Source organism: Urocampus carinirostris, chromosome 14, assembly GCF_059441175.1.
Source record: "Urocampus carinirostris isolate Australia breed hairy pipefish chromosome 14, RoL_Ucar_1.0, whole genome shotgun sequence".
Taxonomy (NCBI): domain Eukaryota; kingdom Metazoa; phylum Chordata; class Actinopteri; order Syngnathiformes; family Syngnathidae; genus Urocampus; species Urocampus carinirostris.
In genome coordinates, this window is record NC_142362.1 from 20,722,170 (window position 1) to 20,740,406 (window position 18,237).

Sequence of the window (18,237 nt, forward strand, 5' to 3'; positions counted from 1 at the left end):
TGGTTCAAGAAGGAAACAGTGGAAAAAAGTACAAGATGCCTAAACACTAAATAATCATGTTCATAAGATAGAAGTGTTTTGCTTAATATTTGAATCAACTGTGTTTTATTGAAATAAACCACTGGGGCTTGCTATGTATTTACACACTGAGGCTTTAAGACATTGAAACACGACCTAAAAAGTAAATATACATTTTGTCTCATGACATTCACAAAGCTTCTGTTTTTTTCACGCTCATTGTGTGAGAAGAAAGAAACCTGGCAAGCTTCCAAACTAATTGCTAATCAGTGATAGGTAGTTATTAAAACCAACAAAAGCAGGAAATGTTCTTGCCAATGTCTCCCCGAGCCTTTTATAAAGTCTGACTTGAAAGTATTATTCCAAAAAAAAGAAGTCAAAAGTAAATGAAAAACAGGAAGACTGGAGGTTTGCCAAGTCGTGCACCCAAATTTCTTTCAATGAACCATGTATTTGCAAGGAAGACACTTCAAAACATAGGATGTTTTTGTCCAAATATGGTCACATGTTAAGTAGGGAAAATAACCCCAAAAGTAATAAAACCTAAATAGAAAATAATAGGAAGACTGTAGGTTTTCCAAGTACTGCACACACATTTCTTTTAACAAACTATTTTTTTCCACTAAAGACACTAACAAACTTAGTTATTTTTTCCAAAAACAGAAAAGGAAGTACAAAGTAGCAAACATACACGAGGCCAAAACAAAAAAACAAAATGCCCAAACAAAACCAGACCCCCAACCCAAACAAGAAACCAAGACCAAAACTGAAATTAGAAATACAATGAACAAAATAACAAATAGGTGGTAGCTAAACTACTAACAAAAAGTCCAAAGAAGAATATGCACCCAAAAACAAACTTACAATAGGTTTGCAAAAATGTGCACCCAAATTTATTTCAATGCACAATGTGTTTCCAGAGGTGACATTAACAAAGTTATTCAAAATGTTGTCCAAGTCTGGTCACGCAACAGCTAGGGGAAAAAAAACAACAAAAATACTTAAAAATAAATAAAATAAATAACAGTAATACTGCAGGTGTTAAGTTTTGGGGCAGTGGACCCAAATACAGGGTAAGCAGGAACTGAGGAAATTAGGATGACATTTAATAACAAAATGAGTTACAAAGCAGAAAACAGAAATGATTAGAAAACAACAGAATGTCCAAACCAAACAAAACTGACCGAATCTAAATCAGAAACAAAGACAGAAACCAGAAGAGGAAATACAATGAACAAAATAACAAATAAGCTGGCACTAAACTATTTACAAACTGTCCAAAACAAGTTAAGCACCCAAATTTATTTCAAAGAGCATTATGTTTCCAGTTAAGACATGAAGTTAGTGAAGTTATTCAATATTTTGTCCAGGTATGGTCACACACCATCTACAATTTTTTTTTCAAAATTACCCCCAAAAATAATGAAAAATAACAGGAAGCCTGTAGGTTTTTTAAGTAGTGCACCCAAATTTTGGGGATGAAAAAGCTCCCATAATAAATGATATATTTCAACAAAAAAAAAACAGGAACCACAAATAAAGATAAAACATATTTTGTACACTAGCTATAAAAAGTGACCTTCATCCGTCGAGCGCACGGTGAAAGAGTCCCTGTCACTTGCAGCGGCGTTGTTTTACACTGCGAGGCTGATAGCGGCCTAGCGTGCGTGCTAGCTAGCGCACTAGCCAGACTCATGAAAAATTCATCAGGAGATGGAAGCTCTTGTCGCTTCCGATAAGTCGCTAGCTGCACTGACAAATGCAGTTAGTGAGCCGTGGAAGGTTAAAGGGATGCTTTGAGAATTAGCTTGCTAGCAAAATATCACTCCCGATAGCACTTAACACTTGCTCTGTTTGTTTTTTATTTTTATTTTTTCATAAAATTGAGTCAAAACATTTATGAATATTTAATTGTAAAAATTAAAAACTTATATCAATGTTTTTCCTTGATAGCTAAAAATAAATCACAAATCATGGGGGAGCTTTCCAGTGTCTCGCGTACATTATGAAGAGGTACAGAGGAGACACAACCAAGTTGTGATACTACTTCTGCAGAAAATGTAAATATATTCAAATAACGAGCATAGTTGCTTGGAATATTTCCCATTTTTTCTGCTCTCCAGTGCCTCCTGCATATTCTGAAGATATTGAGAGGAGAAACAAGTAAGTTTTGCCACTACTATCATAGATAATCAAAATATATTCTGAAGAGGAAACAAATTGCTTAAAACCATTTTTTCCCATGCCTCTTTTTTTTCTACTGTGCCTCACGCACATTACCTAACAGGTACAGAAGAGACACGACCAATTCATGCCACTGCTTTCATAGAAAATTTAAACATATTCTAACAAGAAACATAAATGCATGGTATAATTCTTTTTTTCTTCTTGCCATTGCTTTCCACTCATTATGAGGAGGGAGAGGAGACACAACCAAGTTGTGCTACTACTTCTATAGAAAATTAAAATATATTCTAATGGGGAACAAAATTGCTTGGAACATTTTTTTTATTTGATCTCCAGTGCCTCTTGCATAGTATAAATACATAGAGAGGAGACACAACCAAGTTGTGTAAATACTTCAATAGAAAATCAGAATATTTTCTCATGAGCAACATAAATGCTTGGAATCTTTCTAACGAGCCAAGCTCTCCGGTGCCATGAACAAAATACGAAGAGGTAAAGAGGAGACACATTCAAGTTGTGCTACTACTTCTGTAGATCATCAATTTTGCCTAATAAGTTTTTTCCTATCTTTTTAATATGCTTATCTTTAAAAATCTGCTTACAATCTCAGTATAACTCAAATTTTTGGAGTAATGTAAATGGGAAGAACAATTTTCCAAACTTGTAATTGTCTTTTTATACGACTCATTTAATAAACAAAAACAATTGGCTCGATTTAAAATAAAAAACACACACTCCTGAGCTATTTCTAATTTTTGGGTTGACTCCGTTAGGGATGAGGACACCTAGTGGAGAGGAGTTCTCACACAGCACAATTTTTCAAAATCTGTTTTTATTTTGAATTTTGTAGCTCATTTAATACAATGGGGAAATTGTATAATTACTTCTTTTCCATTTTCTGTTTGCTTCGAAAGTTCAAAATTTCATTTTTCTAAACGAAATTTTCCTTGATCATTGATATCATTCTATGAAATGCTCAAGCTCCCCAATTGCATGGAAATTTTCTCATTAAATATTCAAACAATACTGTAAAGTGGGTGGGCGGGGCAGGAGGCGGGGCTGAGGGGGATCTCAAATGCCAGAAGATCACGTGTGGATTCAATGAGCCGCACTTGTTAGCTAGCTAAATGTCAAAGCCTGTCCAATTACTTCAATTCAATTCCAGACAAACAAGTCATCAATTTTCTTTTACGTTCGCAGCACTTCATTGTTTAGCTTTATGTTAAATTTGTAAACAAGCTAGCTATGGTCAGGAAAATCATTTTTTGTGGGTTTGAGGATCTTAAAAGCCAGAACTTAACGAGTCAGACTCGTTAGCTATCCAAAAAAATGCTATTCAATTACTTAGATAATTTTCAGATAATGAAGTATGAATTTTTCTTTATCCTTGCAGCACTTCATTGGTTTGTTAAATGCTAAATTTGTATAAAGCTAACTAAAGTCATTTCTGGGGCTTGGGGGAATCCCTAGTTCTACTTGTTAGCGATCTAAATTTCAGAGGCTGTCCAATTTCTTCATTTCCCGACAAATATTTATGAATATTTCTTCATGGGTGCAGCATTTTATTGCTTTACTAAGTGCTAAATTTGTAAGCAAACTAGCTGCAATGAGAAAAAAAAAACACTTTTTAAGGGGTTTGGGGAATCTCTAAAGCCTGAAATGTACAATTTTGCACTTGTTGGCTCACTAAATGTCGGCGGCTGTTCAATTACGTCCTTTCCAGACAGGCAAACCATGATATGCGGTTTCATGGTTGGAGCACTTCAATGGTTCGTTTAATGCTAAATTTGTAAACAAACTAGCTGTGGTCAGATGAATATTTTGGGGGTTTTGGGGGATCTCTAGTTGTACTCGTTAGCTATCTAAATGTCACAGGTAAATACTGTTGTTTAGTTGTTTTTCATACTATCAAGTTTGAATTTTGCTTCATGGGTGTAGCACTTCATTGTTTTGTTGTTTTTTTAAATGCTAAATCAGTAATAAAGCTAACTTTGGTCAGATAAATCTTTTTGGGGTTTTGGGCGAGCTCTACTTGTACTTGTTAGCAATATAAATGTCACAGGGAAATTTACATACTATTAAAGTTTGAATTTTCCTTAATAGGTGTTGCACTTTATTGGTTTGTTAATGCTAAATGTGTAACCGAGCTAGCTACGGTGAGATACATCTTTTCAAGGGTTTAGGGGATATGTAGTTGTACTCGAGAGCTAGCTAAACACCAGAGGCTGCCCAATTATTTCATTTCTAGACAAGCAAGTTATGAAATTTCCTCAGTGGGTGCAGCATTTAATTGGTTTGTTTAATGCTAAATTTGTAACCAAGCTAGCTGTGTTCAGACAAATCTTTTGGGGGGTTTAGGGGATGTCAATGCCAAAATCTAATGGGTCGGACTCATTAGCTATCTAAATGTCAGAGGAAAATGCTATCCAATTACTTCTGTTGTTTCTAGAGCAGCTGGTCATGAATTTTTCTTAACCCTTTATTGACCGAATATCATACAGGCAGGCCGCTTGGAATGTTTTATTTTGGCCATATTATTACTTTTGACACTTCTTTTTTTCCAGAACAACCCAAAACTTTCAATATCTACCATAAATATGTGTTAAGATAATTTGATACAATTTTAAAATGAAAACAAAACACAAAACGGACTTGGATTTTTCAGGATTATAATAAAATACAGACTGGAACTGAACATGAACACATAAACTGGAAATATGAACTGTTATAAATACATACAAAAGTTGTCGATATATAGTCAACTATTTTTCACCATGAAACAGGCATTTATGGGCCTGAGTGGTAGACGGTGAAGTCAATCCTGGAGACACCACGTCAAACATAACCCATCAATACCCCAATGCAGTACCCCTCTGACAATAAAAACTAATAAAGTAATGTTCAAAGGATTCAAATGTTTTTATTGGTTACAGATAACAAAAATGCTTTACAAAATACATTAATTATTATGCCCAGTCTGTGTCATTTCTTGCCTGTGATTAGTCCGTTGCCATACGTAAATGCCTGTGAGATACGATTGTAAGAAGTTGCTGCCACCTTGTGGGTGTTTTGGAAAACTACATTGATTCAATTTGATATTTTTATTCATATTGGTTACGGTATTTTAAACAGCACTTGGAAAATAGGGGGCGCCAGCGCCCCCATGGTAGTCATGGGGTTACACATCTTTAGTGTGTTTGTAATGCAAAATTTGCTTCTGTGGTCAGACAAATGTTTTTAGGGGTTTTGGGGATGTAAACGTTAGCTATCTAAATGTCAGACAATGTCAATTTATTTACTTCCAGACAACCAAGTTAGGATTTTTCTTTCATGGGTGCAGCACTTTATTAGTTTGTTTAGTTCTAAATTTGTAAACAAGCTGCACTGCTGTCAGATAAATATTTTTGCGGTTTGAGGGATCTCCAGTTGTCCTCGTTAGCTATGTATATGTCAGAGGGAAATGCTGTCCAGTAACTTTCATTGCATTCCCATACAAGCAAGTCCTGATTTTTTCTTCATGGGTTCAGCACTTCATTGATTTGTTTAATGTTACATTTGTGAATAAGCTAGCTACAGTCAAATACATCTTTTGGGAGATTTACTTCATTTACGGACAACCAGGTGTAACAGAGTTGAAATTTGATTGTTTTGAATTTTTTTTTGAATTCTCAAAAAATCTGTGTTTTTGTTGTATTACTGTTAATATTCCGGTACCTCATTCAGTTGTTAAGTCATGGGCGTCTGCGACTGTTTTTTTCGTTTGGCACTTTATGGGCTTCAGCGCTTGCCGTAGCTTATGTGAATTTGTAAGCGTTGAAGGTAAGATGTGCCCAATATCAGTTGGATAAAAAAAATGCATATTTTGCTAGATATTTGAGCTGCTTTCGAAATTATTTTTGTATATAAAGATATATAAGTTGTTCTAAATGATATATATTAAAAAAGCACTAAATAAGAAGTTAAGCAATACAGCTTGAAATGAAGATGCAACGTGTTTTGATGCAAACACGCCACGAGGTGCGGCCTGTTGAGTGATGACCCGTTCTTTTGTATCTTTAATATTTTAGATAATTGCAGTCGTGAAAAGAGGCCCCTGACTTTTGTATTGTTTTGTTTATTGAATGCAGGTACGTGTGAAAGTTATGTTCATTGTTATTATCGAAGTTTCATTATTAATGTGCTCGCATGTTGTCTGCTTGCCGTAGCTTATGTGAATTTGTAAGCGTTGAAGATAATTGCAGTCGTGAACAGAGGCCCCTGACTTTTGTATTGTTTTGTTTATTGAATGCAGGCAATAAACCCAGAGATTGTGAAACCTTGTGTCGTGCATGAAAGAGGGTCGCTACACAAGTCATGAATTTTCCTTTAAGTTTGCACAATTGGTTTGCTTAATGCTAAATTTGTGGTTTGGGTTGTCAACGATTGCCGCCAAGCCGGTCTTTTTTTGCACTCCCCCAATTGTAATTAACTCCCACTGTTAGGACTTAGTTATTACTTATCAGCCACTAAATATAGCTGCCCCGGAGGCTAGAGGCTTGTCACTTAAGCCAGATGTGGCCGATTAAGAGCTGGAGGAATCGGTAAAGATTTTCTTGAGCTGAGACATTGAGGAAACGGCGATACGGCAGGATTTTTTTTAAGACACTCAATTCGTCTAAGCTGTGAAACGAGAAGTTTGATTGGCATGTTAAGTGAAATTTCTAATGGAAATGCGCTGGACACATTCATTTTTGTATTCAATGAGGCTTCACAAGAATATGCATTCCCTGTTAGTTCTGTGTGTTTTTGACCTTGAGAATTTGTTTTACTTAGGTTATAAATTCTTTTTTTTGTATATTAAAATACATCATTAAAAAATAACACATTTAGTCAAATTCACATTAACAAACATAATTTCTTATTTAAGTATACATGACTTATGATTTTTCTTTTTTCACAATATTTTCATGACATACCATGACCTGTTTATCCGCCATCTTTAAACTACAGAAGCCCAAATAAGGGATTTTCCAAGATAACATTTACCAGTGGTACCTAGGTTTCTACCCATTAAAACAATTAAGGATTAAAAAAAAACTACCGCTTATTCAAGTATAAACAAAAATATCTTGACCCGACTGGAAGGGGGGGGATTACCTCTATTTTCCTCATATTGAGGTATTTGAGTTTTTCCTTGCCCTCATGTAGGTTTTAGATGAGGGGATGGTGTCATAATAGTCTGTGGTTTTCAATAATCTGTGGTCTGTGCAGCACTTTGAGACTCTTTGTGATTAAGGGCTATAAAAATACACATGACTTGACTTGACTTAACCTAGCTTAACTAGCACTTACCTTCCATGGTTGAAACCTGCGTGTACTGGTTGCAGAGTCCCGATATTCAGACATCTAGTGTGTTTTTCCAGTTTCATTCCCTAGCCACTCATGCTAGCTAATTGGCTGCAGGCTATGGCTCGCCACTAGCCACTACTGGTGTTGTTAGCTGATCCTGCGTTATCCTTCTGTGTCATTCACCTTCTACAGCTGGTTAAGCAAGCAAAAGGTGTTAGGTGAGGTCATCCAGGCACCTTCGACAGTTTCCTTCTCTAGCCACTCGTGCGAGCAACTTGGCTGCAGGTTATAGCTACAGCTAGCCACTAAAATTCTTGTAAGCTCATTTTGCGTTTTTCTTCAGTGCCACTCACCTTACACAGCTGTTCATACATTTTAGTAGCTTCTCTCTGATAAAGTTATCTTCTTGAACGTTAGCTGCTTCTTTGTTTTTCAGATTTACTCGCACGAATATCATTTATTGGCTTTTTTAGTAGCTTCACTTGCTCGCCACTAAAGTTAGCCACTTCCACCAGCTATGACTAACCCCAGGTATCTTTTACTTTCCTTCTTAGTAGCTTTTCCTTCTAGCAACCAAAGTTAGCCACTTACACAACATATGACCAAATTCAGCTATCTTTTAGTGGTCTTTTCAGAAATTCCCTCAGTAGCTGTTAATGTTAGCCACTTACTGAAGCTCTGACCCACTCCAGCTATATTTAAGTGTCCTTTTTGATAACTTCCCCCACTAGCTGTTAACATAACCCACTTGCAGAACCACCGACCAACTCCAGCTATCTTTTACTGGCTTTTTGGTAGCTTCTCCCGCTAGCTGCCAAAATTAGCCACTTCCACTAGCTTTGACCAAGTCTAACTTTCTTTTTGTGACCTTTAGTAGCTTCTCCCGCACCCTACACCAGCTCTGGCTAACTCCATCTTTCACTGTATCTCCCGCTGGCCTGTAAAGTTAGCCACTTACAGAAGCTCTTGCCAACTCCAGGTATGGGCTCTTTTCAGCTGCTCCGGGTGTTTCCAGCTCGATCGGTGGTTTGTTGTCACTAATGGAGATTTAAAGGCTAGCTAATTTTACCAACTGATTTCTGTTAGGCTTCCGAAAGGACTCTAGTGTTGAATTATTACACACTGTCACTCTAAAGGGATGATAAATTAGCCTTTGATACAAGACCTGTGTCAGAAAACATTTCCCTGTGTGGTTTTTCGAAGAACCGAATCCAGCAAATCAGGCCAACCTGAATAATTCAAATTAGTCTCCTTTCATCAAATATGATCACAGAACTCCTAGCAACTATCAAGTGGAGATTTAAAAGGATTTACTGGGCAACGTTGACCCAATTTTACTTCTTTTAAAATCCTCCAATTTAAGAGAGATATTCCCTGACAAATTGACAAGTCGGAATTTAAAAGCATCAAATCGACTCATAAAATGGATTCAAATTTTATAACCGTCACGATTAACACAGCAGGACGTCTCAAAAAGGATTCTTGAGGAGTGTGAGGTCAACCTAACTTGACTTTTTTTTAACAAGAAATGATACTTATAAAATAAAGGGTGCAAAAACATGCTGTTACCCTGGCGATTGAAGACGTTTATTCAGTGCCTTAAAGACCCCTCGCCCCCCCCAAAAAAAAATAAAAAAGGAAATGCATAGTCAAGCATTCAAAAGACGGGTTATAAGAAAATATTTCTTTAAACAAAAAACTTTATTCAAAATGGTCATCTGTACTCACCAGTTTCAGGGGTTATTAAATCTCATTGGGGGAAAAAAGGTCCTCGGTATTCATTAAAAAATGGAAAAAAAAATGAAAAATGTTCAAAATAAAAAGGGAAAATTAAAATTCATATAAAAAGGAATACAAAACTGGTTAAACAATAATTTGTTTGATGTGCCCTCATGAAATGGAAATGGGACAGTAAGGAAAAATAATGAAAAAGAACAACAAAAGACAATTAAAAAAAATAAAAATAAAAAGACAGTAAAAAAGAAAGAAAAAGGAATGTGGTATGTGCCCTTATGAAATGTAAAGGGCACCATGAAAAAAAAGATAGGCTTTTCTTTCTAAATAAAGGAGAGTTGCATATACGTTGATGAAATTGAAAAAGGACCATAAAAACTGGGAAAAAGAGAATAACAAATATTATTTAGCACTTATGAAATGTAAAAGGAATTGTGAAAAAAATTAAAAATTTAGATAGGAGTACTTATGAAATTAAAAAGCACCGCGGGAGAAAGAAGAAAATTAAAACAAGTGTGGTACTTGTGCTTATGAAATGGTTAAAGGCATTGTAAAAGGTAATTGAAAAAAATAAAATGTATGCAAAAATTGAATTAAAAAATGATAAAGGATTTTTTTCAAAAAAATTGAGTGTCATATGTGCTTCAGAAATGGAAAAGCGGTCATGAACAAAAACAATAAAAAAAAAACAATGATTGCAGAAAAAAAAATCTGAAAATTTGAAAAGGAGTGCTGTTTGTGCGTTTACGAAATGGAAAAGGCACCATTAAAAAATAACAAAAGTAAAAAATGGGACTATTTGGGCAAGCCGTAATTCCATTAAACTCATTTTTTTAGTCCTTATATAACTTCATTTCAAAAATAAATATTTTCTTTCAATTCAAAATCGTCTTTGCCCAAAATTTACCCCACCACTACAAAATAAAAATAGACATAATCAGAAAACAACACAAAAAGAGGAGTATAACATTTGAAAAGGTCAAAATTGACCACAACGAAACAATGAATACAATTTGTCAACACTTTTACTGTTTTTTTTTAATTTTTCTGTATGAAAGCCCTGAATTGCAAAAATGAAATAAGTAGAACGAAGGATTTTCGGAAATAACGGGCAACTTGTAATTATTATTATATGCATTTACTATTGTTTAAAATGTAATGATGAAAAATGCCATTTCATTATTTTTTTAGACATATATATGGGCAGCATGGCGGGGCAGTGGTTAGCGTGTGTGCTGCACAGTTCTGAGGTCATGAGATCGAACCTTCCTGTGAGGAGTTTGCATGTTCTCCCCGTGCTTGTGTGGGTTTTCTTCTGGGCACTCACATTCCGCAAAACATGTATGCCAGGTTAATTGGCCAGTCCAAATTGTCTCTAGGTGTGAATGAGCAAGCGAATTGTCTGTCTCTGTGTGCCCTGCGACTGGCTGGCAACCAGTTCAGTCTGTTCCTTGATAGCTGGGATGGGCTCCAGCACCTCCGCGACCCTACTGAAGATAAGCGGTGCAGATAATGGATGGGTGTATGTATGTATATATATATATATATATATATATATATATATATATACACACACACATGAGAGTGTCTTATTACAGAATGACCCCGGCTGTCAATAAAACCAGGGGGAATACAGGACAGATAAATACTGCATCATTGGTCTTGAGTCTCCTGTGGTTTAATTGACAGATGGGGTCATTCTATGATAATAGCATGTTTGTACATGATCATGAAAGTATAATGTTATTGAATTCAAGAATGATGAAATATTTCAATCATAGATTTTAAGGACTATGACGTACATACTTTATAATAATGACATTTAAATTTCATCTATTGCATTTTATCCCTTCAGGGCTTCCATACTGCCGGACCCTCAGAAGAACACAAAGGCAGCCTTCCATCTTTGGCCTGGATTCAAAAGTCTGCCGCAATGGTTTTATTTGGCGGCGTGTGGCGCCATTGAGGCGTTTTCAATACAGAGGACAGCAAAAGCCTCGCCGCATCCTCTCGAATGTTGCTCCAAAAGATGGCCGCCCTCCAGACCCGAAGCTAACCCGGTCACGGCGGGTTCGCCGGCTCGCCACGTTTCGCAATAGCGTTCGCTTTGCCGTTGCCCGCTAGCACTGGATCCATGCCAAACCATCTTGTGGGGCCTGCCCAGAAAAAACACGGGGGATGGGTGCGGGGTCAAGTTGTGGTCTGGATCCACGATTGGACGGTGGAGACTCACCATGCGCTGTCCCTTAAGATGTCCCTGCCGTCGAAAGAGTAAATGGGTACGCCACTTCTCATTTTCCCGCCGTTGTTGCCAAAGATCGACTCCCAATTGTCGAAAAGAACTTGATCCTGAGAGGAGGATATATTTAGAGGTCAGCGAAAGACTGAGGTGATCCTGTTATGATCTAGCAGACCCTACACCTCTTACTCATTGCCCGCACCTGAATGTGCCAACAGCAAAGGCTGTCAGATCTGTGTTTGCCTTTGATGTTCCTGATCTCCTTTGTCGATCTAGGTAATTCTCTTTGTTCCCAAGTAAACTCTTGTCAGTCAGCGGTGGCTCCGCCTCACATAACAGATTCTTTTTAATTTACCCTGTGATTAGCTTTTTTATTTATTTCATGTTTATTGATCCAACACTAGTAGGCAGATTTATTTTTTCATTTATTTGTATTCCTTTTCGATTTACCAAAACATAGTAGTAGTTGTAGCTTTCTTTTTTTCTTTTTTCTTTTTTACGCAACCCTAGTAGATAGTTTTATTTTTTCCCCTATTTGCCTTTCTATTTATTTCATCTCATTAGCTGCACCGCTTATCCTCAGTAGGGTCGCGGGGGTAAAGAAGCCCATCCCAGCGATGATCGGGCAGTGGGCAGGGGACACCCTGAACTGGTTGCCAGCCAATCGCAGGGCACACATGGACAGACAACTCGCTCGCTCATTCACACCTAGAGACAATTTGGACTGGCCAATTAATCTGGCATACATGTCTTTGGAATGTGGGAGGAAACCGGAGTGACCTGAGGAAACCCACGCAAGCACGGGGAGAACATACAAACTCCGCACAGGAAGTCCGGTAGCTGAACCCACACAGGAGGTTCCCAAGACCTTAGAACTGTGCCGCACACTGCGCCGCCGTGATGCCCCCTTTCTATTTATTTATTTACTTATTTATAATAATTAAAATAGTTTTATATTTTCAACCTTATTTACTTAAAGCCCCAAAGTCTAATATTCGACCACTAGATGGGTCTATTGTCGAATGCGAATGAAAACCAGTGCTACAGAGCACAGAGTAGCAGCAAGATTCTCGACTAACATGGCAGCAATCTCTAGCTAGGTATTTCACTAAGTAAAAGTAATACAATTTTTTTGACCTATGATTTTTTTTTTTCCATAAAAAATTAACATTGGTTTGATAGTTCATGTATTTTTGCCTAGTGTTCAAATTAATCTTTTTCTTTTTTTTTACCTAATAAAAGTTTTTTTGTTCCACTAGAATTAAATTGGCACACAAATTGTTTTTCTTAAGGAAGTCACCCCTCAAAACCCCTGTTGTTTTCCTTCGTTAAGAAGCAAATATGTTAATAAGTATCATTTAAAATAAATGTTCAAAAGCTCTGACCTTGAGGTTAACGATGGGCAAGCCGTCCCTGTCCGACCTGCGGACTATGGTGTAAAGGTCTTGGAGCTTGGAGGAAAGAAAAGCCCTGAAGGTCCCCTTAAGTCCAACAGCTCGGGCCTGCTGGAAGCACAAGAAGTCTGCCCCTCGGATCCCGCGCATGTTTCCACTTTGGGGGGCGTTCAGGGCCATCAGGTGAAGCTAAAAAGCAGAAAAACCGACATGGATCAGGTGTTGTTAAAGAACCTTAGGGACCGAGGTAAAGAAACCAACCCCGGATCCATGTCTGTGGACCACAGGAGGTTGTAGAGGCTGGTTGGGTCTTCGAGATGGAGTGACAGGGTATCGGTTCTCAGCCTGGCCTGCCGCCAGGGTTCCGTCGGTTTGACCCGAGTTCCTCGGGTCCGGTAACCTTGGGTCATACCGAGGATGGTAACGGGGGTCCACCGGAGGGTGGGATGGCGGTTCAAGGGGTCCCTGAGGATAACGTCCAGCCCCATTGTTGGGGGACTGCTCGTGGGACTGCGGGTACGAGACAATAGGCGGGGGCTGGACCTCAGCCACTTCATTGTCCTTTAAGACAAGAGATTAGTGGAAGATTCAAGGTTTCGGTTTTTGGAAAACGGTGTGGAATTGGACTCACCAAATCCCGGAAGAAAGGGTTGTAGTCTCCCAACTGTGGAGAAAGAAAACAAAATTTTTTTTTACAGTGGGACCTCGCTACTTCGCGGTTCACCGTTCGCGGGTTCAGAGCTTTGCTGGTCTAAAAAATAATAATAATAAAATAAAATAATAAAAAAAAATAAATTAAAAAATCTTTTTTTTAAGCATCGCTACTTCGCGGATTTTCACTTTTCGCGGGTGGTTTTGGTCCCCATTAACTGCGATAACCGAGGGATTACTGTACTCGTACCACTCGGACTAAATTTGGGTCACAGTGAACCCTCGCTAAAAAGTATTTGACTTTATTGTGATACAATACTATATTATTCCTACTGTGTTTATTCGCTATGGGTCCAAAAGCTTGCGGGATGCTAAAGGTAGAAGCAAAAACCATGGAACGAAGCATGCGATTATCAAGAAAGACAAGAATGCACACGAATCATTTTAAAATCTAGTATAAAAATGTAAATTTGTAGCTATGGGTCTCAAAGCTTGCACTGATGCTAAATGGATCAGCAAAAACCTGAATAACCGTGTAAACAAAGCGTGCGGTTATTAAGAAATACAAAAAAGCCACACAAATCGCTTCAGACATACAGGACAGAGGATTTGCAGTAATGCTAAACGGAGAAGCTAAAATATAATCACGGAAACGATGCCCTTGATTATTAAGAAATTCAAAGGAAGCACACAAACCACTTTAAAATTTGGAGTATGAAATTAGAATTTACAGCTATGAGTCACAAGGCTTTCAGTGATGTGAAAAGAAGAAGCAAAATTTTGATAACCACGGAAACAAAGCTTTTGATTGTCAACAAATAAGAAGAAGGCAAACATATCCCTACCCTGGCTAAGTAAAATGGCCGTAACCAATCAACTCGACGATCGGTACGATTATTAAAAATAAGAAGGCGACAAAAGCTTAAGCAGTAGCATTGGTTTCTATCCCCCACTATATGCCATTTTTACTCTGCGATTTTCACCTTAGAACAAACTAATGTATTCCAAGGTCTACTGTATAACAATTGTAAAAACAAACTCCAAGGTCCTAGTTAACTGATTTTGCCTATCACGCATTATTTCCTAAACCGAACCCCCGCAATCAACGAGGGTTCACTGTATTTCGATAAAGATTAAATACCGTACCAGAACTTGTCGCAGACCATCTCTGACTCGCAAATACAGGTCTGCTTTGTCGAGGACATAGATGAGACTCCCTTCCGGTTGCCGTCTGCCGGTAGCTAGCATAGTATCGTAGGACCGGAGAACCGTCACCTGTGGACAGTAGTGCAGAAAACCGAATCAGAACATGCAGGATCTTCGTCTTCGAGGACTGGATTTGGTTGCCAATTATGCTCCAAAACAGTAAAGACTTCCTTACTCCAGACGAGTGTCCAGGACTTCCCGGTGGACCGGGAGGACCAGGAGGTCCTGGTACATTGGCAGCTTCAAAACAAAACATGGGAGTTATGACGGATCGTTTTTTCAATAGGTCCTGTTCGAGACCTAGACTCACTTTGACCGGGCCAAAAAGCACCAGGCAGCGATGGAGACGTGGCAGGGCCTGGTGGTCCAGGTGGTCCAGGAGGACCTGGGCGTCCATCATAACCGACCCCAGCCGGACCAGGTGGACCCTGAGGTCCAGGCGGACCTGTTATGGAATCACCTTTTGGACCCTAATAGAAAGAAAACAAGACTTTAAGTGCTCAGCTTGAGAGGATTTGGACTTTGGGTCACTCACTGGTAAGCCCGGATTGCCAGGAGGTCCTTGAGGTCCTCCCAAACGAGGGTCGTAATAGCCGCCAGGTTCACCCTTTTCACCTTTGACTCCCGGCTCGCCGTGATCGCCTTTGAGCTCTCTCTGTTAGAAAAATGCATAAAGTATATCGAGAATTAAAAACGATAGTTCAATTCCCTAATTTTGATTTTTGTGCTCACCTTTAAAGCGTGAAGATCAAAATTAGAGCCAGTTCCTGCAAATACAAATGTGTTTTTGTAGTTTGTGTAAACAGTTTCCTGGATAATATTTTGTTCTGCGTTGAACTCATTATCTGCAGCCAAAACGGCAGCCTAGCTAGAATAGATATTTGACATTTATAGTGTTCGACAACAGTGTAGCTAGAATGGATCTTTTTAAAAATTTGCAGCCTAGTTAAAATAGATAATTGCCCTTGATGACAGGCATGCAAGAATGGCTCTTTGATGTCCTTCGCCGTCAACAACAGCCTAGCTAGAATGGATCTTTGTCGACTAAAGCAATCTACGGCAGCCTAGATAGAATGGATATTTGATGTTAATGACAGCCTAGCTAGGATGTTTTTTTGCTAAAGGTTACAGGCCATCTAAACTGATTTTTAACATATGTAGCCTTTAATGCCAGCCTAGCTAGAATGGATATTTAACGTCTGTAGTCGTCTATAGCAGCCATTACGGAACATATTTTTGGTGTTTTGTGGCCATCACTGTTAGCCTGGTCACAACGGATATTTGACGTCTGAATCCTTCAATTTCTGCCTGGCAAAAATGGATCTTAGATGTTTATAACATCTTTGACATCTGTAGGCGAATACGGCAGCCCATCTAGAATGGATCTTTGACACTTAGCTATGTCAAAAAAAGCTAAAATGCAGTCTTTGACATCCATAGCTGTCTATGGCAGCGAACGAGTTAATTTCAAGGACTTACCAGGGACGCCAGGTAGGCCTCGTTCTCCCTTTTCTCCTTTAATTGCTGCAATAAAAAAGAAAGAAAAAGTCACATGGAAGTTCAGCTTTTAATCGTTCTATATCTCAACTTGAGTAAGACTTGATGGATTAATCTTGCAACAATAGAAGCTCAGACCAGGATTCATTTATTCCTCCCCCATCTTGAGAGCCTCCTTTAATCGTACCTTCCCGACAGGATCACTGACTTCCTTGTAATGTGAAAAAAATGGATTTATTTCCACAATTTCATACCTGGGTAGTTCCTGGAGGTTCCGTCGTAGGACTGCAGAGGAGATACAATTTGGTGTTACTCAATGCTGCCATGCTATGCTAACAGTTTTGCTAACTCACGCTGAAGCGATCCAGTGGTACCATTGGTCCTGGTGGTCCTGGTGGACCGGGTGGTCCAGGAGCCCCCTGATGAAATAAATTATTAAATAATTCCCCCCAAATTTCAAAAGTCTCCTAAGATGGACTCAAAGTCACTTACCGGGTATCCAAAACCAGAACCTGTCTCTCCTTTCTCTCCCTTGTAACCGTTTACGCCAGGCCGACCCTAGGAGTGGCAACGTTCCTTTTTGAGATTTGTTTTTAGTGTTCTTGTGTACAGATGACGTGGTAATGTGTTTTTGGCACTTACAGGTCTTCCAGGCATTCCGATCTCACCCTTGATCCCTTGAGGTCCATATGGTCCCTGTTTGAAGGAAAAAAAACTGAAATGGGGGACTAATTATTCTATGATTGCCCAACCAGTCTTATATAAAGCTTAACTCTAAAACCATGTTTTAACAGTGGAAAATGGGTTTATCCACTTAAGGAATATTGGTACCCACAATGATTGACAAATCTGAAAAGAGGTTCTTAAAAGGTCTTACAAAACAAGTACAGAATCACACATTCCTATTTTTTTTATGATTCTAACCACATTAGAACCATTAAAATGTCCTAAAAGGACTATTAATCTATTAATTAATAATATCCACTACATCCCGAGGGATATACAGAGACCACCGGATCTCCCTGGAAGATTTGCTGCCTGCCGACAATGACAATGACGGAGCAAAGGCTGAGCTAAGCTAAGAAGGCGACCACACAGACCAGCGCTCCCAAGCATGTTCAACCAACGCCAGATCCATCCGTCCACAATGAGTGAATTGAGCTGCGGATCGCCACAAACAACGTCCGGAATTGGAGGACTTTTTTTTGCCATCACGGAGTCTTGGCTTTCCCGACGCCGCACTACATCACCGGCTCGAACGAGACGAGAACTCCGGTAAAAACAGGGGTTGGAGACTACGCGCTACAATAATAGTCGAACCATTGATACACAATGCTCACTTGATATGGAGTTTCTAGCTATGTACCGGGAGAGTTAATTGTGGTCTTTGTGTTTGCTGTATACTTTCCACCGCTAACAGTTTCACCAGATGCTAACGTTAGCATAGCGCTATATCTCCTGCCCGCTGCTAAACATCAGCTTGCACTACCCCAACGGAGCTTTATCGTCGACGGCGACTTTAATTGGGCATGTTTATTGACTGTACTCCCAAATCCTTTCAATTGTGGACTCCCAAAATCTACTAATTGTGGACTGAGCAATTCGGAAAAACGCTGGACTGTGTAATGTAAGATCAAACATTCGGGAACTCTGTTTGACCCTCCTAATAATATATCCCGAAAATATCCAACTTCTAATTTAAAACTTTATTTCCTTAGAAGGTCTGAAAAACAAGTACCCAAAAACATATTTTTAAATAAGTAAATTCTTACAGGGGGTCCCAAAGGTCCAGGAGGTCCCCGATCTCCCTGAAATCACAGTGGAAACACACATCAGAAGATCCAAACCTAAAGGTTCTAGAAGTTCTAGTCCTCACTTTTAAACCAGTAAGGCCTGGCGAGAAGACGGAATTTCCATCGGGTCCTAGGACCACACCCGGTTCACCTTTCTCGCCCTGAAAAAAATCAACAACTTCTTAGCGAA

At 38.8% G+C, this 18,237-nt stretch overlaps 1 protein-coding gene and 1 long non-coding RNA gene across 3 annotated transcripts in view; one reads left to right on the forward strand and one right to left on the reverse strand.

Annotated features, from left to right (window-relative positions):
- Positions 1-5,848: 5,848 nt before the first annotated feature.
- Positions 5,849-15,470, forward strand: LOC148352934 (uncharacterized). Of its 2 annotated transcripts, none has more exons than XR_015852727.1 (3): positions 5,849-6,024; positions 11,123-11,546; positions 15,044-15,470. It is a non-coding gene; the product is annotated as an uncharacterized LOC148352934 (long non-coding RNA). The 2 variants fall into 2 exon arrangements; XR_015852726.1 differs by lacking the exon at positions 5,849-6,024 and adding an exon at positions 8,321-8,512.
- The window catches only part of col18a1a (collagen type XVIII alpha 1 chain a), a 34,946-nt gene continuing 27,165 nt past the window's right edge, over positions 10,457-18,237 (reverse strand). The window contains exons 24-40 of the mRNA XM_088353093.1: positions 18,131-18,208; positions 18,027-18,062; positions 16,897-16,950; positions 16,747-16,812; positions 16,608-16,673; positions 16,509-16,539; positions 16,237-16,281; positions 15,490-15,524; positions 15,293-15,412; positions 15,068-15,227; positions 14,933-14,997; positions 14,698-14,826; positions 13,532-13,564; positions 13,162-13,461; positions 12,892-13,089; positions 11,501-11,616; positions 10,457-11,423 (exon numbers count right to left, since the gene is read on the reverse strand). Of these exons, the coding sequence (XP_088209219.1) occupies positions 11,207-11,423; positions 11,501-11,616; positions 12,892-13,089; positions 13,162-13,461; positions 13,532-13,564; positions 14,698-14,826; positions 14,933-14,997; positions 15,068-15,227; positions 15,293-15,412; positions 15,490-15,524; positions 16,237-16,281; positions 16,509-16,539; positions 16,608-16,673; positions 16,747-16,812; positions 16,897-16,950; positions 18,027-18,062; positions 18,131-18,208 (1,749 nt within the window). The 3' untranslated portion in view covers positions 10,457-11,206. The remainder of the gene's footprint in view (positions 11,424-11,500; positions 11,617-12,891; positions 13,090-13,161; positions 13,462-13,531; positions 13,565-14,697; positions 14,827-14,932; positions 14,998-15,067; positions 15,228-15,292; positions 15,413-15,489; positions 15,525-16,236; positions 16,282-16,508; positions 16,540-16,607; positions 16,674-16,746; positions 16,813-16,896; positions 16,951-18,026; positions 18,063-18,130; positions 18,209-18,237) is intronic.